Source organism: Electrona antarctica (genome assembly GCF_951216825.1).
Source record: "Electrona antarctica genome assembly, chromosome: 10".
Taxonomy (NCBI): Eukaryota; Metazoa; Chordata; class Actinopteri; order Myctophiformes; family Myctophidae; genus Electrona; species Electrona antarctica.
In genome coordinates, this window is record NC_136791.1 from 12,872,641 (window position 1) to 12,893,966 (window position 21,326).

A 21,326-nucleotide genomic window follows, 5' to 3' on the forward strand; every position below is an offset into this window, starting at 1 on the left:
GTATAAAATAAGGCATAAGTTGTAGTTTTAAAAAACATCTTTTACACACCCTACAAAACAAGAAGGCCATGCTTGTTTACAGATTTGCAATCTATACATATTTTCTCATATTGTACCTATTGTAACAATTATTATAATTATAGTAGCACGTTACAAAGTTTCCTTTGCACATGCTACTGAAACAACATTGTGATTCCTCCAAAGAGCAGACATACAGTAGTGCTTCAGTGATGGGTTTCCCAGGGAAGTTATGCACTGTTTTAAGAGAAAGATGTGGTATGTCACAGCTAGGCCCCACATGACCTGCAAACATTCCACTCAGAGCTGAGCAGCCTTTGAATGAAGAACTGACTGGATTGGAGAATAAGGACTATAAGGTAAATTCAATTGAAGTGAATTAGTCCAATATATTTCTAATTTCTAATAAATGTATAATTGATATGCCGATGATGTGCCGGTCTTTTCCCCCTTTGAGTACGCACATTCACGTCATTGTTTAAATTCAAACATCAGAATAGGCCTACTGCCCTAGATTACACCGCAGGACTTTCACAGGGGATTATAGCCCAGTGACCTCACATTACCCGATGATGATGACTGCTGCTTTCAGTCTCACTCTATTCACCAGCCATAATCCATAGATTACTCAATCCTGCCTGGATTCCCTCCTCCTACGCCATGCATGCACACACACATGCAGTATGGGGAATAACAGGAACAGACACACAGACACGCACTCACACCCTAGAGAGAAAGACAGATACAGAGAGCACGAATGAGCAAGTGAGAGTTATTATAGAATCAAGATCAGTATAGTTTGTAGATCTGCCATTTACATATTTTTTTAAATATATAATATAATATATTTGAAACATTATATAAACAACACTTGTCTTGTATGGGAGTGGGAGTCCCTTGCAGACAATATTTTCAGGGAACCTCTTCCCTGCAGGCCATACACATTAATTTGGTGGTCCTTGACATGAAAACGTGTGTGTGTGTGTGTGTGTGCGAGCGCGCACGCATGTGTGTGTGAGAGAGACAAGAGAGTGGGAGAGGGAGAGAAAGAGAGTACACATGAACAGACAAATCAGTGGACAAGAGAGAAAGAGACAGAGTGAGAGAGAGACAGAGGGAGAGGGAGAGAGTGCAAATGAACAGACAAATCAGTAGACTACATTTTATCAGTATGACTTGGTAGCTTTCCGCAAGCAGGTTTATTACAAATATGTTACAGTAATCATTTCAGCTCTACCAAAATTAATCATACACTGACATGGATGCACTAAAGAATGTCTACTTAGGGCTGGAGTGTCACATCTTCAAGGTCAATATGCACATGATGCCGTGAACCGATCAAAAAAAGAAGGGGGGGCTGCATTTGCCGAGGACTGCAAAGCTAAACAATAAAGGGATTTCTGCGTGAAATTGCCTTCAGTAGTGTTTGTTATTTTTGCAGCGTTTACTAGACTTTACTAGTATGTTGTATTGCCCTTTAAATGCACGTCGGGTGTATATCATAGAATTTTAAATACAGTTAAATGCAGTGCTTCTCAGGGAACCACGGTGCACCACCTTGCCCACACATTAGCATTACAGACATGATTACAGTACATTCAGTGATGCCCGGTTCATGCTCCGTCATTATGACGACGCAGAAATCAGGCTTCTTTTTAGAGTGCAACCCTAGTATGCACGTCATTCATTAGTGTTCAAATGTTTTACCGTACAGTGTTTTTCTCCAAAGTTCTGCTCTTTCCTTCGTATTTTTCAAACCTCTTCAGGTTTCGCTTCAATAAAATAAAATAATAATACCAAACTTGACATTATTCACAAATAAAATACATTAAGACAAATACACAAGGCCAATGACATCCCATTCTCACATAATATTAAACCATATTTTCTCTCAACAGAATATTTTACATCTTCATGGACAATTTAAATAACACTCAACATGTTTGCAGTCTTTTAAGTTCATCAGTATCTCCAGTCTACTTTTTGTCTTGTGGTTGTTGTTTATTCCAAGATCACCGACTATCGTTTGGGTCCTTTGGCTAGCTTGCTAGTGGGCGTGGTTCTTCTCTGGGGCGTTGGGATCTTGGAGGGTGTGCCTCCCTTCTGGCGGGATGGCGTGGAGCGCGGCGTCGCTCGGCTACAGTCTCCGACGGTCTCGGACCCAGCGTCCGAGCACACCGACTGGATGTCTGAGATGTCGAAGTCGGAGGCGTCACTTCCCCTGCGGCTGCTTCCTCTGCTGCCGGCTTTACTTCCTGGTCGACTGTTGTTCTTCCTTCCTTCTATGGAAACAGATTACAAGAAATCATTTAGATATTTGTTTCTTTCGTATATCATCAGATGCCAGATGGCCAACTGAGCGTCATGCAGCCACGCCCTCGTCTCCGGTCCTAAGTCGAAAATGCTAGCATCTGAGGGTGTGCTGTATAGGGGGCAGCCTCTGATTATGTGCTCGGCAGTCTGTTCAGGCTCGGCACATTCGCATACCGATAGGCCCCACTTCTTCAGAGATTCAGTGAGGTCCATAGATGGCGTGGAATGTCTTCTCATTTTACACCACCCAATAGACCTCTGAACATTTCCCTACCTGGAAATGCAATAGCCACTGTACCCACCCACCTATAGTACCCAGTGCGGTAACCATTACTACAGTTCTAATAACACTTTACAATCTATTGTATTATTTATCAATGGACACATGCCCAATATATGATTGATGGTGAGGGTTACTTACCTCCTATAGTCTGTGCTCGGGCCTTCATCACAGCAGCGCTGATCAAGGTTCCCTCTTCACTAGACTGGAAGCCTTTTCCTGACAAGTATCCAGGAAGGCGTAGTTTGCTGCCCTGAACCGGTGTACTCTGCAAGACAAAGAGCTTCCATTACGACTTTCATATGATACCAATGGCAGTCGCTTGGTTCGACATGAAAGAAGAATCATTCCTTCATGGCAAAAGTATGTACTGTCTGGAACCCAACTGGAACATTATAAACACCTTGATTGCAACTGTTACTTTTTATTTTTAAGGGATATTTCACTTTCAAACATGTTTGGGGTAATTTTAAAGTCTACTTGGGCTTCTGAGAACACACCAAAGACAGTTTTTAAGTTTATTTAGATTAGATTTGAACTTCCTATACACACACCCATTGTAACTTCAAACTCCATTTTAACCATGTTAGATTCATCGAAAACATCCGTCCCTTGGTTCTGGTGACTGATATTCTCCTCTTAATAATGTGAGGAGGCCCTGAAATGGCCCAAAAATGCCAGATGAAGGTCTGACCGACCGAAACATTGCTGTTTAAATAAAATTCTGTAAGTGAAGACAGTGTGCAGGATTCTAGTTTTTTCCTACTCTTCCAGTTTTTCCATTTATCCAACGCACCTGTCCCTCGTAGGGAAATACAAAATATATAAAAACATATTGTGTGTTCACAAAAGAGTAAAATGAACCCAAATATGTTTGAAAGTGAAATATCCCTTTAACCCTCTTCCACAGGCTTTATAATTTCTTCTCATGCACAGTAGTTAACCACTTAACCAGCCAAGATCTGAGTTGGCTCCATCTACAGTTGGAGGCCATCGATATTGTACTTTTCTTTTTGCTGAGGTTTGCGTGATCTGCGCAAAAGGACAGTTAACCCATTTTGGGCGGGAACCCCTTTTGGTGTTTTAAACATTATGTTATAATTTAGCTATTGAAAAATAGCAGATCTACAAGCTCATAGCGCGCCACCGAGTGGCGCGCTACGAGCTTGTAGGTCTGCTATTTTTGAAAAATCGTGAAAATATTTATTTCAGAAAACTGGAGGATTTAGAAGGATTTTTTTAAATTTTGAGGTCAGGCCTAAATGGGTCAAATGATAAGGGACAATATCGGTGGCACCCAACTGTACACCAAATCTCTACAAGCTCACAGCGCTCCGATCAGCTATTCATTTTAGCTAATGTTCTCCCCAGAACATGAGTGCTGGGGTTCAAGTGGTTAATATCCTCAGCAAATTGATAAGCAATATTAGATGCATTAAAAAAATCTCAGTTCATATGCTGTGTTACGGGAAAGTTAGTTTCTCAGGCAAAGACTTATGGTAGACACTCGGTTAGTACTTGATAATGTTAGTGCTTACCGATCCAACTGAAATCTCTATGTAATGCAGTACCACGCAACCCCTGAAACAACTTTGTAATGTCGAAACCCGGAACTTTCACCCTATTTTGTGTATGTCATTCTATTTATATTATTTAAATGTAAATTTGTGTACTTTTCAAAAAGAAAATATACAATTATTTTTTTTAATCTTTCAAATAGCTAAATAGCTAAAACAGCCGATCTAAAACCTCTCGACGCGTCGCATTGTGAGCATGATAGATCGGCTATTATTCCTGTTCATCGTACAACGAAGTACATACAGTAGGGCTTAGTGTGGTTAATATCTGTCATCGCAGAGCAAATGTGGAAAATGAAATGAAGCACGACGATGACATATCAGTTGTTTACAGAGGTGCGTTGGATTTCAGCTGGCTGGAAGGAGGCAGTTGTTAGGTAAGACATTGGCAGTTTCCCACATGACGTTTTATTCTTTGTTCACTATACCTCAGAGGATGAACCCTGGCTCTCAAAGGAGTCTGACGATTTAAGAGGACTGGAGGGTTTGCTGTTTGTAAGCCATGGCTTATCATAATTGCGGCATATTGGTTGGGAAGTCTGAGGAACAACGGCAAATCAAAACACACAAGTGTGACAAGGATTCACATGGAGAAATTGAAAGGGACATGAAACCCAACAGTAGGCTGAGTCTGTAGTTTATTCTCTGGTTTTCGGTTAAAAAAAACTATAGTAGATTAAAAACACAGCAGCCTAGTTCGCAATGCAACCGCAGCTAAAAAAAAAGCCACTTAAACCCTAATATACTAGTTGACCGGAGTCCTCCTATTTTGGCCCTAGATCAGCTATTTTCACAGAACGTTTACCCAAGAATGTTTGCCCCAGCAAGCAAAGGCAATAGACAATAATGCCACACCTAAATTTAGTTAGCTGCAGCCTGTCGGTTTGTTCTCTACCATAGTTTTTAACCTGACGCGGAAAACAAACTACAAAATCAGCCATAGGGTTTCATCCCCCTTAAAGAATACAAAATAAAATAAAAACTACAGGAAGTGAAGGAACATGAACTACAACACAGAAAACCACAACAAAATGAAGCGAGGAGGACAAACAGAAACAATTAAAGGAAAACATGGTTGGGAATATTGGTGTGTATGACTGATGACTTATGACTTGTCGCCTGCAGTCTTGAAACCACAACATACAGTAACTTGCTTCAGAGTGGAATAATGACTTACTTTGGGGGTACTGGGTGCCACTGGGTTCGCCGGGGGGGCAGTGGCAGTGCAGCTGTGGCTGGAGTTGGACCTGGTTGGCGAGCATCCTCTGGACGACGGCCGTGACCTTCGACCACGGTAGCGGAAGCTCGCCATCACCTGTGTGGTTCCTTCTGGGACGATGAACTTTTCCCGCAGCTCCATGTTGGTTCTGCCTTTAGCTAAGAGATGATATTCAGAATTAGTACTATTTTGTAATAGCTAACAGTTGGTAACAGAGTACACTATAGTTTGAATGGATGTGGATGGACAGCCAAGTTCTGCTTCATATAAAGCTGGGTATTTAGAATGAATAAAAACAAATGTGGGTAAAGCCTGGGTTATACTTGCGCAAGCGTTGCAAGCTTGTAGATTGGCTATTGGTGCGCAACTAAGGATAACCCAGGTTTTACTGATAATGTGGGATTATGCAAATAATGAAACACAGTGAATGGTAAAACACATGCAGTTTCATTCTGTCAAACAGAATGCCATCAACACATGGCTGCAGCTGTGTAGCACATTAAACAACATCAACCAAAACAAGCAATGCTGCTTTGTTTGGTTTTGTAAGAGCTTAGAAATCCCAAAAAATCGGCGTCCAAATCTACACGATATCGAATGAGAACAGAATGGAAAATGCTATTTGCAGGAGGAAACAGTCGGATATGACAACACAAAATAATCATCGTTCATTACATTACCTCGAATCATCAATCCAATTAATAATCATAGCAAAGAGTGACATTTCAATTTGTTGTTTTTTTGGAACTCCTTGCCGAAGCAATCACCAAAAATCACCAAAAAGTGTATATTACAACCTTAGCCAGACCTGTAAGTTCGTTGAGTCATTTATACCGTAAATTATCTTAATAAAACAGTGTGATTGTCAAGCAAAAATGTGAAAACAACACTGCAAAAAGAAGTTGTGCACAGAACTGCTGTGACATGCTGAGTGAGAGGAGAGAGAGAGAGAGAGAGAGAGAGAGAGAGAGAGAGAGAGAGAGAGAGTGAGTGAGTGAGTGAGGTTTGGATCCACAGATGTATTGAGCAACTCAACAACATGATGAGACTGAACAGCATGCATGCCATCATTTCCACTGTGAATGGACTGGTTTTATGGGAACACCATTCTCTGTGAGATCACAAAACACAAGCACACATCCGGATGTGCCGACACACATACCACCGTCAGTGGGGTCATGGAGCAAGGACAGAAAGTGTGTGATTTGCCAACCTATAGGAGACTGAGTGATTGAAGAATTTGATTCCGAGCGCAACATTTTGCTCCCGTGGTGGTGAACTGGAAGAAATGATATAACATAGAAATGACTTTCGACTTTTTAGCAAGAAGACACAAAATCATCACTATTCATTATTAAAGTAGAAACAGAGATGCAGTAATAAACTTACATAACAGAGCCTTACTTTATGCACTTATTACCATTAATCACATATACTGTATGTAATGTAGTGTGTTATCCTGAAAATGGCATCTACAGTGCCTATACCATTTTATTTTATTTGGTTAACCATAGCAACCCTAGTGCCCCTATTCTTGGGTGAGCAATCAGTGAAAGTAGACAATATCCGAGTTGGGGGACTCCAGTCAACGCAGTACACAAAAAAAACATCAAAGGACTATAGTACAGCAATACAGTCACCTAGACATATATGAAATACAGGTAGATAATAATGAACACATTTCTAGGAATTGTGTTCTTTTAAGGATCAGAACAAGCTTATGGTTATACAGTATTTACCCTCCTAAAATGTAAACAAGATCAGTTAATAATGAACAGACCATTTCAACTCTTCAACAGTACACATAAACAAATAAAATAAAAATCTGTATTTAATGGACATGGTGTCATAAATACTGCAATCAACAAGTTGTTAACCAGGCATGTATTGCAATTTGCACTGAAGCACCTCTGTGTGTGAAGTCATCAGTGATGGGAAAAGTACTCACATGTATCAATACCACAATGTAGAAATACCTTGTTACAAGTAAACGTCTTGTATTCAAAATGTACTTGAGTAAAAGTATCGGCATAAATTATGTCTATATTAAAGTACCAATAGTAAAACTACTCATTGCGCAGAATGTCCCATTTCACAAGTTTTGAAATGTACAAAAATCCTGATCGGCTATTTTCAAATGGACAAACTGTATATAGCGCTAAAGTGGTTAATATATGTTTTATAATAATTATCAAAATCTACAAAATAACTACTAGTAAGCAAAAATGTCAAATAACTGTAGTGGAGTAAACGTATAATTTGCCTCTGAGATGTAACGGAGTAGAAGTAAGAGTACAGAGAATTGGAATTACTCCAGTATATGTAAAAACACCTGGAAACAGTACAGTACTCCAGTAAATGTACTTGGATACTTTTTTTTTTACACCACTGTGTGTTGCAATGTGAAGTCACGTGTGTGTGAAGTCACGTGTGTGTGAAGTCACGCAGGCGTGACCTTACCTCGGCAAGGATCATTCTTCACCAGGAACTCATCCAGAGCCATCCAACCTCCTCCCACACGCACCATGACGGTGCTGCGCAAAATACGCACCAGACGGAGCTGTTGGGAGTCTCCGAACTACAGCAGGGAGGGAAGGGGGAGCAAGGCAGAGGGCAAAGTGTGAAATGTCACCCCCACACACTTGGTTTGAACACCTCACTGTGTCTGGATTGGGAAGCTAGTATGCAAGACACTTGAAACTAGGCTGATTTGGAGCAGTTGATTTTTCATTACTATGATTTAGCTTAGATTTTACAGTATCTATGATTTTGTGATAAATACATTATAATGTTTCAGAGGAATTATGTAATTTGCATGCAGGAATGAACAACTTTCAAAGACATTTAGGAAATTTAGGATTTTCTGTTTCTATTGCAGATAGTATGTAGACAAAGAGGATTTTGACACAACACCATCAAGTTTTCATTCTCAAAGACACAAATTACATGAGGGTCAATCCAACTGTTGTTTTTTTCTTCTCAATGTGTTTGTGTGAATATAGTGTATAACTGGAAATTATGTGATGTGAAAATCTATTCAGTATTAGTCAAGTGGTATATAATTATTATGATACAATGATCCAGAACCTAATAAAAGTATAACATACACCTTTGGCGTAGTCTTAAGGGATTATGGCGGAACTGTAATTTCAACATCATAACATTTGTGTTAATTGGACAAAATATTTAAAAGAGTTTAGAGTATATTCTCGATCCAGGTGGCATTGCCCCGAAACCAGTATTTGGCTCCAGTTTACACACAGGTCCTACACTCCTACAGTAGAGTAGGGTGAGCCTGTTAAGAAAGAACATTAGACTGAAGGCAATTCATCATACCACCAGGGGGCACTATTGTTATGTTCTTTAGCCTTCACTATCCAAAAAGAGGCTTTTGGAATTCTGTATCAATTAGTAATGTTTGAGGCAAACATCAGAGACACTTTGTAAGATATATAGATATTGGAGGTGAATTGCCAAGTTCATGAGATAAAAGATGAGAGAAGTCAGCCAGTTGGATTTGACTGTGCATTAAGACGACATCAATTACAACATCATTACAGCACACAACAATCACGGCCGCATGCTTCCTGTCAGAAATGTTCACATCATGACAACAGCACATCAAAATCAAAACAAACATATCAGGCAGCAATCTCTTGCAACTCCGCAATTAGTTGCACTTAGGAGGAATCATACTGGATATTCAAAGGATGCATTGTCGTTGATGCATGACCAATGCACACCAAGCACAACATAATATGAGGGATGGCTCTCATCACCAACACCAACGTAGACATGACCAAACACGGATGACCCTTCCACAGGTGCCTGTTATCTCCCCTGAACTGGTCAGTCTTTGAATTCTGTATGATTGTTTTACAAAATGATTTAATGCCACTGGTGATTTGCGTGATCAAGAACAGTATGGAGTTTGAATAATGATCTCAAATAAAATAGGCACAAAATAAACAAACAGCTGAAGAATAACTATTTACCAGAATACAGCTTTCCAAAACGTCAACGTGTTGGTGAGGGTTTAGATTTTGAAATTCCCTGTTTGCTATTGTCTCATCGCCGATAAAGGAGTCATGTAAGCAGTGAACCAGACCGAACTGTTAAAAGAATGATTTCATTTCATTGTTGGGAAATACAGCATTATAAAAACTAGTGCATATACTGAGTGACACACTACTGCAGTTGTTTCACCACTAGCCCAGCCTAGCTCACCAACATCTCCCAGTAACGTTACTACTACTCTTAAACCAGCAAGCTTCAGAAAGCATGTGGCCCAGATCCCCAAACCAGTAATGAATCCTACATTGCAACATGCAATATTGTCAACTCAATAAGCAACATAAACAACGTATTCATAAGAAAAAAAGAAAAGAAAAGGAAAAAAAAGAAAAACACAAGGTTGCCCAACTATTTAAAAAAAAAAGAAAATCACATAAATTAATAGTGTCAGTTACACAAACATATGTCAGCCATTGTAGAGATAAAATCATTCCCATGATGTCAAAGCAGCGAAGCCAAGCACACATAAAGCATTGTATTCCAAACTACTGGGCTAAAAATACATGTCATGTTCCTACTTTAAGATTATTATGTCCTGAAACTCAAAAGCAGATGCAGTAATTAGAAAACACTACTGTGATGCTTTTGTTTAACGCTAGAAAAAGTGATAATTTAACAGTCATCTCAACAAAGGTGATTTGACATTTGTACTGTGTTATACAGCCATTCATATTATGATTACATTTCATCCATAATATAGCTACAGTAAGTGGCCAGTCTTTGTGAAAGATATTGAGAGCAGTGAACGTGATAATTTTGTTGTGCTTGATCTACTTCTGAGTTCCATTCTGCAAACGTCAGTGAGCGTTAATAGGAAAACAAACATGGTAAAATGAAAATACCAATAAGGCTTGATTAGACACACAACCACGTTAAAAAGACACCAAACAAGTGGGCATGTACCTGGTTTCCAAGGTAGAACTGGTGATGTGAGGAATAATACAAACATTTATTAGGTTGTTTTCTCCATGAAGCATTATTGTTGTTCAAAAAACACTTGCCTTGTTACCCTGACGATGTTTTGAATAATGTAACTTTATACTATCGAGGTGTATCATGGTGTAAAACATTTGATATGCATCATATTACTTTGCATTTGTCTGAACATGTCTCTAAGGTTTCAGTGATTTTATCAGGTAATAATAGCGGGAGGATAGAATGACCTTACCCTGTATTTGTTGGCACCAATTTGTTCTACTTGGAACCGTTTGGGGCATTTGCATTTTGCCACCTGACGTGTAACCTAAAAAACAACAACAAGAGAACTTCATTTAGCCGGAATCATGTCGCCTTGCTGCAATTATCAGATCCATTATCTAGGAGCAATTATTTCCATTTCAGGTCAAAGACACTTTACGAGTTTATGTTACCTCGTCCTCGATTTTGTCTGCATCTGTCAGTGGCTTGTAGGCCTCTTTGTTGGGGTGTAGAGCTGCCACAAACTCATAGTAGTCGATGTATCCATCACCATCCCGGTCAAATATGTCTGCAACAGCACTCATCTCCAGGCGACTGGTGGGGAATTCTGGGAAGTGGCAGGAATTAAAGTAATGAGAAGCAGTCAGGCACATTGTTTTTAGTTGTTTTTTTTTATCCCACAATTTTGCAACCCATTCTTTTCACCCAGTGTCAATTATCTAATGTAATCCTGGGTGTAATTCCTCTGCCAACCTGGGGGGGCAGCGGACTGACCTCATGCTTCCTTCTATGCATGAGGAGTCCAAGCTGCTTCTTTTCACGTGATAGGGGGGAGTTTCCCCAGCCGGACGTAGCGTGAGGAAGGAACACGTTATTCCGAGTAGTTCCTTTCCCCTCCATCAGGCGCCCTGGCTGGCCAGGAGGAGGTTATTTAGAGACCAGGATTACTGCATGTTTTTTTGTGAGGGTACCTACCCTAGGGGACACGGGGAGAACATGCAAACTCCACACAGAAAGGCCCTTTCACCAACCCCGCCTCGGGTATGGGCACTGATGACACGGAGGAGGGAACACGCCCACAGCATCACCAGCGGGAATCGAACCCAGGACCTTCTAGCTGTGAGGCAACAGCAATACCGACTGTGCCACCGTGCCCCTGACAGAGGCACATTGTTCTAGATTTGGGTTATATGTAGTGTAGTGTAGTGTAGTACGGTGCAGTACAGTGAAGTGTATAGTTCACATGTCCCCAAGGGCCAAGGCACAGGGAAATTCAAAATCTCAAGGCACACCTGTATTCATATTCGTACAAAATAAATTGGGAATCAGTAGCGCAATTAACTTTACTTACTAGAGGAGAGAATGCCCTCTATGAACTCCTGTCTGGTGACTTTGCCATCCTGATCCTTGTCAATTCGACGGAAGAAGTCCATGACACGGGACTTCTTATGGTTCATCCAGCGCATGTATCGCTTCCTCCACACGTCAAAGTCAAAGTTGGCAAATTCCTTCAACTGGAAGGTCAAAAAGGACAATGTGTCATGAGTCAACGAGACAACTACAGACCTCTCACTATGTGTTTATGAAAATGTGCTTTCATGTACTAAGGAAACTGCATCTGTTGCAGTTTCATCGAAATGCAAAGCATTTCGATGCAAAGCAGTTTCATCGAAATGCAAAGCATTTCGATGAAATAATACCAATAATAACCAAGTCAGTGACGATGGGTCGATAAACAGGTTTTAATTTGATGAGGGGGCTTGGGACGGGGGAGGGGGCCATGCCTCTGCTTTCCATCTCCACCCTCTGGTCATTTGTATTTATCGGCATGTTTTATCCCTGCTACTGGTCAGACTGAATTAAATACACGCATTGAACCACTACCATGAAATGTTCTATGAGCAGGGCCTGGCTGTAAACAAGTATCTGATGCTTAGTCCAGTTACCCTGGGTAAATATAGTAACTTTGCTTTGCTTTGCTTTTTCCTTTTGGGAAATGTAGACTGATCCTTTCTTTTATTTCATTTTTCATATTTGATAATAACTAAATTTAAAAATCTTAATTTAAAAACGAGCAAAAATTGCAAGCAATTCTACAAGCTCTCTAAGCATTACATTGTTATGAGCTTGTAGATCTGCTATTTCTGTTATTTGTCATACAACAAGCCTGAGGAGGTATTCTTTACATACAAACGGTAACTAAGTCAATGTTGATGGGTCATGGGGTTTGCGCCATTACCTCCTCCTGTCTGTCCAAGGCGTCGTTGAGCTTACGCCTCCTGTCCAACGCCAGCAGCCACACCTGCTGCCATTTGCTGACCAGTAAGTTGACTCTGGGGTTCTTGGTCTCGATGTGAGCTTGTGTAGACGATGGATACATGGCTTGTGTGCTGGACGAACGTTTTCCTTTAAGTGGAAAACACAAACCATTATGATGTAGAACAAGAAGAAGAGAACACAGGGATAGATTAGAAACTACATCACCCCACACAGTGGCCATAATGGAGAAACAAGACAGGATGAGGATGTTTGTGACTCAGCGCTCTAGTCTGGCAGATGGCTCAGGTCATGGTCTTTATGAGGTATTCGCGTGGCACCTACTTCCATTCCTTCCTTTCTCCAGCACAGGGATGTGCGACTGTATCTGGGGCTCCAACGCTTTCCTCTTGTGTGTTTTGGTGATTATGTCCACATCAGGTTGCTTCCTGGTCATTTCCTCCATGAACATCTGCAGGGTTGTGCAACAATACGTTTCTAAGTTTGTATTTCATAATGAAGACTTAAACTGCTTATACTTTTTATTTGTATTATTTGCATTATTTGTTACAGTATCTGTATCTCTAGCTGTATCTGTCCAGTGTTACACAAGTTGCTGCACTGCAATGACAACCACACTTCCCCTGCATGATCAATAAAGGTCTGTCTATCAATATATGACTATCTGCTGACTGCTGTGTCTACTACAGAAAATGTCCATGGAAATACAAATTTGAAAAAGCACAGAGGTGGAAAATCATTACCAAACTTGATTGAGACATTGGACAAAGGTGTAGTAGAGATAAATTAATCTTTCATCAGCATTTACTGTGGCAAATTTTAAAGGTATTTTCTGAGACCAAGTTCAAGAAAAAAAGAGTCTGCACACCAATATTTCTGGGAGCAGAAAATGGTGTGGACTCTTTTGTCTCGAACTATAACTTATATTGATCCGGCACCCAGCATATTAGGTTATGGATGTGCGTTTTGGGCTGTTTATCAACCTCCCTCCATTTTCTGAGACCAAACCTAACTCTGTGAGCATTACTGTAAAAACGACCCCCCCAGTGATGTCTTCTGTACTGTACCTGATGTTCTGCTATGAGGGCTTTGACCTCGTCCATCTCCGGTGGCAGGAGCTCCTTGTCCTTGTCATTGAGGTTGGTCTCAGCCCACTGCAGCCAGCTCAGCAGCCCCTCCAGAAGCTCCTGCGTGGCAAGCAGCTCAGTGAGGGCCGTAGCCAGACGCTGCTGATGTTGCCTGGCCCAAGCCTGAACCTGGTACACAGAAAAAAGGAGAACACACATGCACACACAGATCAAAGCTGGGAAGTCCATCCGCTGTGATCAGGCGCGCACTAGAAGATAGATTCATCGTCATTGTTGACTGCTCAACAGTGCCACTTTAGGTCACCAAGCGGTATTGCAGCTATTCATACCAGACAGACATACATAGGGGCACACGCAGCCAGTCATTGGAGCGGTGTGCACCGCTCAAAGTGTTTTTTTTAGACAAATCTTTTGTTCTGGGGTCCCTGGGTTCGAAAACGACTGATTTACTACCGATATATATATATACATACCGTATATTACCAAATAGTAGTGCACGCACGCACGCACGCACACGCGCACACGCACACACACACACACACACACACACGTTTGAAAACTTTTGAAAACCCATATTGCGTGCCCATGTTCAACAGGATGAGCAGGGTACAAAGCAGACAGGTGTCAACGGACCTCCTCAAAGCGGGCCTTGATGATGGTGTTCCAGTGTTTGACGGTGGTGATGGAGTCTGCATGGCAGATGGTCAAGATAGCTTCCCCCAGAATGGTTGCTTTGTTCAGGCCCACTCGCTTCTCTTCCAGTTTCTTCATGAATTCCTTCAGAATTATTATAAGCAGAAAAACAGAAACGTTACATTTGAGACAGCGTAACCATGAGGCAAAATATTTGTTTCTGTTTTAACATTAGGAAGAAAGGCTATTTTGAACTGGATGAGATCACGGCTAAGAAAAAGGTCTGTCATGGAGTCATCAGCATGGAGCATAATGTAAGCCATTACTCTACTGGCTAATATGTGAATTTGTAGAATCTGTCAGTGTTCACACTGACAGATTCAGGGTGAACACCTTTCTCGAAATACCTCATGAGAAAAGAATGGAAGCATATTTCACCACATCGTTAAAAAAAGAAAATAATACCCATACAAATCTTTGTTATTTACACTGCTTAAAGTGGTAGAAACTTTGGTTGCATAGCAATCTGTCATTAATTCATAAACAACCTCAAACAAAGCAGATTCTGCCAATACACAAAAAAACAAGTCCTCCCCCCCTACTTTGCTTGCTGGCAGCATCATCATCACTCGTGTTACACCGATATTGGTGACCTCTACATTTTGTTTGTGCTAGACAACTTTCGAGAATACAGCCACTTCACGCTCCCCAAATTATGCATGAGGACATATCTGTTTGTTTTGTTAATTGATGATAAATCCTCAGTGTACAAATGGAAAAGGGTCCAAGGGTCTTTCTTGCCTTGTGTTGCTCTATCAGTGTTCGGAGGGCGTCTTCCTCATCAGGCAGGTTGCCGTGGAAACGCAGGCTCTGCTCCGCCTCCGCGAGCCATTCCAGCAGGATGTGAACGGTGGAATGAAACTCCTCCGCCTGAGATCACAATCACAGTCTGTTCATTGACCCGCCTAGTTCACATACACCAGTGGTTACAGAAGTGGGACTCACCCCCCCAAATTATTTTGGGGGGTCCCTACTCCCAAGATTATTAGCTTCAACAGTAAACAAACAAACGTACAGTATAAGTGTATATACAGGGTATCTGCATATTTCTAAAGTGACAATAAGGACATTTAAGACCTTTTTAATACCGGATTGGCCAAAAATTACGTAAGAAAGAGGCAAACGTTGTGGAAATACATCGTACATAATACTGCATATAGACATTGCACTTGGTAGGTGTATGATTGTAATTTGTAAATAGCAAGAACTCCAATTAATTGAGTATGAAGGACCCCAATGGAAACAAGCCATAGGCTTTCTTGATTTTAAATTCTCTCAGCAGACCTTGAATTTAACTGTACTTTCCTGTGCATTTTTTTCTGCAAACTTAAAGTAAGTATTCGATCAATCAATCAATCAATCAAAACATGTGTACAGCCTTGGACACCAGCACTTAAGACTCTTTACGATATATTCACACCAGCAGCGGCGAGTGAATTTCTGTATTGAGGAATTCTGCTAAATGGGCATGTCCAAAGAATGAGTGACACCCTCGTAAATAAGCGAGTTGTGGTCCAGCACGTCTCTGGCAAGTTGTTTGTAAGCGATATAAACCATATATATTTTAAGCAAGACATCTGTCATGCAGTTGCTAAACTTGATGAATTTCACATCTACAACTGCTAGCTTACATCTACGACTGCATTGTTATCAATATTCAGTGGACCGTAATCCATTTAGTCTGGATTTACTATACATATAGTTTATATGTATAGTGTCATTATATAGATATGTTCTAGTTACGTTCTTAGCTTACGCATGTTTCTTGATAAATGCATTTTACATATGTGATGTATTCCCATGCTTTTTTGTTCTTGCTTAATGTAAATCGCTCTGGATTAAGAGCGTCTGCTAAATGCCTAAATTGTAAATTGTAAATTGTTAGTCACTAAATGGATTACTTAAATTCTAGTACCGATAGGTCTAGTCCATAACCTATTCAGAGCACAGCGTGCTTCTGGACCGGTTCTGCTGCTCTGTCTCGCTGTACTGCAGCATCTTTTCTCAACTGTGCCACTCTGCTTTTTTTGTCTTGGGCCACAGCGGTGAAAGCAGCAGTCGCTCCTCGCCATAGTAGACATTGAACCTCGCCGCTTAGTCAGCGTGAATTCAGCGTTAAGAGTCCAATGGTACATTACAATAGGTATGCGGTTCACATAATAATGCACATATTGGACATGCAGTACTGTACTGTATCAGTAGTCAGGTGAGGTAACAGACTTCATGCTGTATCTATTCTGAAAGTGATTATACATGTGGTACGTGTTTTACCTGACAGAGGGCCTGCTCCAGGCGGCTTTGCTTGGACACCGACAGAGTGCACACCGTCTCCCAGCGCACGCTCAGTTCCTGCATCTGCACTTTGACCCAGGAGGAGTCATCATGGCTGCTCTCAATCAGCTCCCGGGCTGAACGTTTAAGGGCCTGAACACTCACCGTCCTCTTCCCCAACTCTTTCTGGAAGCCCTACCGAACACAAGCACAGCGCATATTATAGTTACATCTATAGGACATCGACTAGTACAGAGGAGGAACAATGGTGGAGATGTTCGTCACGTTGTAGCATTCTACCTTGTGGCTGTCGATGAGGTTGAGAACCAGATCTATGTCTCCATGTACTGGCTGGTCCTCAGCCAGCTGCGGTTCCACTTTATAGAGCCAGTCGATGAGAGCCTGGAGCGCGTCTGTAAACTGTCCCGAGAACAGCAGGGCCTCCTCAAGCTTGTTTTGTCTGGACAAAAGCACAACACAGTAATAGTTAGCTCAGGGGCGGTTTATTGCATGACAGACCACGCAATTGCATGGAGCCCCGAGTACTTGACATGGGGTCTGTACTTTGTCCCCTCCCCTTTTACATCTAAAGTACAAGTATCTTTGGCAAAAACTGCCAAACTGATCTACACGCTCACAGCGAGCTCGTAGATCAGCTATTTTTGCAGAATGTTTGCCTATTATGACGTGCCCACAAAAGGGACCAAAAGAGATCATAACAAAGCTATAGAGGTATAATGTCAACACAGTAGGACAAATAACATCAACCAAATCATAAGATGGAAGTAAGGCCTGTGCACACCTCTCCACCGACTTGCCACAGACGGTGTCCCATTTGTCCCTCAGTTCACTCAGCATGTCGTCCAGTTTCTGATTGTCATCCAGTAGGGACGTCTTGTCCTTCAGGGAGCGTCCTGTTCGAGCGGTGGTGTCGTAGACCGAGTGTTTGCTCCCCAGCGCTCTCTGGAATTCCTGTGTGTGTGAGAAACATTGTCATTGCACCAGTGCTACTGTCACAATCCACCTGTGAAACATACTATAGCTGACAGACTACACAGCTGTCAGACATTTGATATTAGTTCACCTACGTAGTGTAATAGGCAAGTGACATTATCTTACAGTAGGAGCTGTAGAGGCTGGCCATGTCCAACAGACAGCTACGGTCTGTTGTTCTAAAGTTTGAGTTCTGAGTTTGAAAGGAGATCCTTCAGAAGATTTCCCCACAGGGATTTTTTTCTGCTACAGAGCTTACATTCTAAAGTTCAATTCAATGCGGCCCTCACACCTACGTTGAACCACCGATCTAACCGATATGCCCTCATATGGAGATCTCTTTATCATAGAGTCATAGTAACATGAGTGTGACTAATCTTATGTGGTCCACCGGTCTCCCATTAGGCCTTTTTAATAAATAGGATTCATACAATGCGATGCGAGAGTACAGTCTAGCCGACACCAAGTTGGGACTCCCGGATTTCTGCCATCCACTCCATCCAATCCTGCATCAGTGTATGGAGCTCTGCATTGCTGCTACTGTAGCTCTGCTGTCAAACTACAGTGTGTCAACATACTGTGCTGTACAGTAGGTCGTGTGCCTCTTCCCCCTCCTAACCTTGGGTTGACTCCCACAATGTCTCTTCTCTCCCTGACCTCGTCTGTGACCTGCAGACCTTAATCCAACCCCCCCTCCCCGCCCCCCCAAAAAATGTGCACTAGAAACCACCATGTCAGAGGTAACCTCCTGGTTGGCCTACAAAAACATGTCACCCCGTTAGTGATTTCTGGGTGCACTGCCTGCCATTAAGAAGACTGTATGCTGTAATGGGGAGGCAGTGGGGGTCATAACTCAAAGAGCATTTCTCTTTGTGGATTAAAAGTATCCAGCAGCAGGCACGCCCCTAATCCATTCCGTTCATCCAGGGATTATGATAAGATTAGTCTCCGCACACGCACACGCACACACACACACACACACACACACACACACACACACACACACACACACACACACACACACACACACACACACACACACACACACACACAAAATGGAGAGAGGTGTAGAACACTTCCAAATGCACTACATTATTCCACATACACTCTTAATTCCTATAAATAGCTATCACAGTTGGAATAGTCATGCTTACTTCATCGTACATTAAACTATAAAGGCAGTAGGGGAAGCCAAGCAGCAGCTGTAATAATTAATAGTTGTGATAAATGGTACCGCATGCATGCATCCGTTGTTTTCATGTATTGAATTAGACACTGCCAGAGGAATGCAGACAGCTGTTGTACAGTCACCCACCCCCCCACCCGCCCACCCGACCAGTAGCCAGTGATCAGCCTGCCCTGGGTCACCTTGTGCTGGGCTAGCTGCGTCTTGATCCTATCGGGTTCGTTGGCGATCTCCACCTCGGAGTCTAAGGCCTTCTCGGATTCGTCCATCCATTCCATCAGCTTGTTCCAGGTTTCATGGAACTGAAGGAGACGAGGAGATTAGCACCATGTGGAACACCGTCGTCGCACAAGGAACGATTCCACTTGTTTTCGTGCCTGACACTGTTTAAACACTCGAGCACTGTTTTATACTTTGGATATGGATATTCAAAAATAGATCACAAGTTACAACTATTACAAAAAAATAAATAAAATAAATAAATAAAGTTAAGTCTAAAGTCTTTTTGGCAACACCTCCACAGAAGTACTGCTCCAAAACTAATGCTGCAGGTACCGGACACATAGAAACCATTCAGCATGAAGTACCTGTTTGGCTCTCTTCCTGGCGTCATCCAGGAGACGACCTCTCTCCACAGAGCGCTGCACCAGCTTCTCCCAGCGGCCTTGGACACTGAGCAGCAGGTTCTTGATCAGAACCACATCCTGCTTCTGGCTGAAGTACTTTAGGTGTGTACCGGTCTTGTCCAGCTCCATGATGTGTTCCCTGTGAGAGTTCACCTCCGTGATGAACATCTGTCCATGGAACAAAGTGTAAAGATTAGGGTTGTTCCGATCGGAAATCGGGGCCGATCACGTCATTTTCAAATGAACAGAACCGGATCGGGAGCCAAAAAACGTGATTGGGACATCCCTACTAGTATCAATATTATATCCATATCATGATATTAGACTGCCTATTGTACTATTGTGATATGGGATATGGCATAAATGTGTTCTGTAAAATATAAATATCGGATTGGGGAAAATCGGTATCGGCAGATGCTCAAAATCAAATGATCGGAATCGGATCGGGAGGAAATAAACGTGATCGGGGCATCCCTAGTAAAGATGTCAATTATTCATATATCACAGACGCAGAGCGCCTCACTACATACAAATGTAATGCATGTTTTCTGGGGTCAAATGTGCCAAATGGACCCTTACGGATTTATTTTGGTTGCATTTACATAGGCAAAATCTCAAGGGGCTATCCTCTCAATACATTCTGATAAAATCTGTACACTTTCAGAGTTACATTTGATACCTAACTATCAATAATTTAGCTGGGGACCCCTGGAGCACCTTCAAGGACCCCATGGGATCAGAAACTAATGTACACACAAACATTATCAGTATAAGCAATGATTGTAGAACCATCATACAGATGTTAGCACCTAAACCATTGTACGGGTACAGTAAATCAAACTAATAGTTTTAATCCATTCTATATTAAAAGATTATTTAAAAAAAATCTATTAATAATGAATCAATATTTTGGGCATGGTAAAATACAGTATGTAATGTTTTTAAAAAGAAAATAAATAAATAAATAAATAAATAAATAAATAAATAAATAAATAAATAAATAAATAAATAAATAAATAAATAAATAAATAAATAAATAAATAAATAAATAAATAAATAAATAAATAAATAAATAGTGAAAACTGATAATCGATAGTTGCAGCCCTAACCGAATGATGCGTAAAGCACTGTTCAAAAGCCTGGCTCATGACCTCATCACTGCTTTGCAGTGCTTTCACTGTACACACATTACCTTGTGTTCATCAATCTGAAACAGGATGTTCTCCAGGATGAGGGAAGCAGGAGAGGCCATGTTCAGTGTCTGCTCAGCTTGGGTCAGCCAGTTGATGAAGTCTTGCAGGGAGTTATGGAAGTCTGTGGCCATAGACCATGCCTCTTCCAGTTTCACCTGTACAGACACATGGTGGAATGACTTCATTAGAGACCGACCGGTGCCAGGTTTTTTTTGGGCCCATTGACGATCCCAATTTTGGAGAGTGCTACACCACCATTTACTGATGTTTTGACCAATAATTTTCTGTAAGTGCAAAATCTTGATTAAAATGTTCTATTTGAGAACATAACGTATACGCAAATGAATACATAAAGATAAACACAAATAACTTTGTCATTGTTAAAAATATCAAAGTATATATAATTCAACAATTATACAATAGTACATTCAAAATACACACAAACTATATTTTATTTAACCACTTGCAACTACTCACAGCCTGTTGCATCATGGCGGATTGTGAGCTTGGAGTTCTGCGATTTTCGTTTTCGTTTTTTGTAATAAAAATCAGCTGTGTAATTGGTGAAGACAAAACGGTCAAATAATGGCTCATATTATC

The 21,326-nt window shown here is 41.3% G+C and overlaps 3 protein-coding genes across 20 annotated transcripts in view; 1 reads left to right on the forward strand and 2 right to left on the reverse strand.

The window, feature by feature from the left end:
• Window positions 1-1,645, reverse strand: part of LOC306930709 (uncharacterized protein) — a gene marked incomplete at its 5' end in the record, with an annotated part of 28,069 nt that extends 26,424 nt beyond the window's left edge. The window contains 2 exons of the mRNA XM_079511803.1: window positions 742-744; window positions 1,615-1,645. Coding sequence (XP_079367929.1) covers window positions 742-744; window positions 1,615-1,645 — 34 coding nt within the window. The remainder of the gene's footprint in view (window positions 1-741; window positions 745-1,614) is intronic.
• The window catches only part of fam83b (family with sequence similarity 83 member B), a 360,421-nt gene that overhangs the window by 314,795 nt on the left and 24,300 nt on the right, over window positions 1-21,326 (forward strand). The gene's annotated exons all lie outside the window — the stretch shown is intronic.
• The window catches only part of dst (dystonin), a 155,304-nt gene continuing 135,157 nt past the window's right edge, over window positions 1,180-21,326 (reverse strand). For 10 of the 18 annotated variants that reach the window (XM_079513097.1, XM_079513095.1, XM_079513098.1 and 7 more), the window contains 21 exons: window positions 20,726-20,881; window positions 19,495-19,701; window positions 19,090-19,209; window positions 17,531-17,700; window positions 17,029-17,188; window positions 16,729-16,923; window positions 15,199-15,327; window positions 14,398-14,541; window positions 13,744-13,932; window positions 13,001-13,127; window positions 12,639-12,805; window positions 11,751-11,913; window positions 10,852-11,006; window positions 10,650-10,724; window positions 10,385-10,402; window positions 7,868-7,985; window positions 6,570-6,686; window positions 5,366-5,565; window positions 4,617-4,727; window positions 2,753-2,879; window positions 1,180-2,300 (listed from right to left, as the gene is read on the reverse strand). In XM_079513097.1, coding sequence (XP_079369223.1) covers window positions 2,038-2,300; window positions 2,753-2,879; window positions 4,617-4,727; window positions 5,366-5,565; window positions 6,570-6,686; window positions 7,868-7,985; window positions 10,385-10,402; window positions 10,650-10,724; window positions 10,852-11,006; window positions 11,751-11,913; window positions 12,639-12,805; window positions 13,001-13,127; window positions 13,744-13,932; window positions 14,398-14,541; window positions 15,199-15,327; window positions 16,729-16,923; window positions 17,029-17,188; window positions 17,531-17,700; window positions 19,090-19,209; window positions 19,495-19,701; window positions 20,726-20,881 — 3,111 coding nt within the window. In that variant the 3' untranslated portion in view covers window positions 1,180-2,037. Of the gene's footprint in view, window positions 2,301-2,752; window positions 2,880-4,616; window positions 4,728-5,365; window positions 5,566-6,569; window positions 6,687-7,867; window positions 7,986-8,760; window positions 9,520-10,384; window positions 10,403-10,649; window positions 10,725-10,851; window positions 11,007-11,750; window positions 11,914-12,638; window positions 12,806-13,000; window positions 13,128-13,743; window positions 13,933-14,397; window positions 14,542-15,198; window positions 15,328-16,728; window positions 16,924-17,028; window positions 17,189-17,530; window positions 17,701-19,089; window positions 19,210-19,494; window positions 19,702-20,725; window positions 20,882-21,326 lie in introns of those variants that run through there. The other 8 variants (XM_079513101.1, XM_079513093.1, XM_079513100.1 and 5 more) reach the window with 6 other exon arrangements.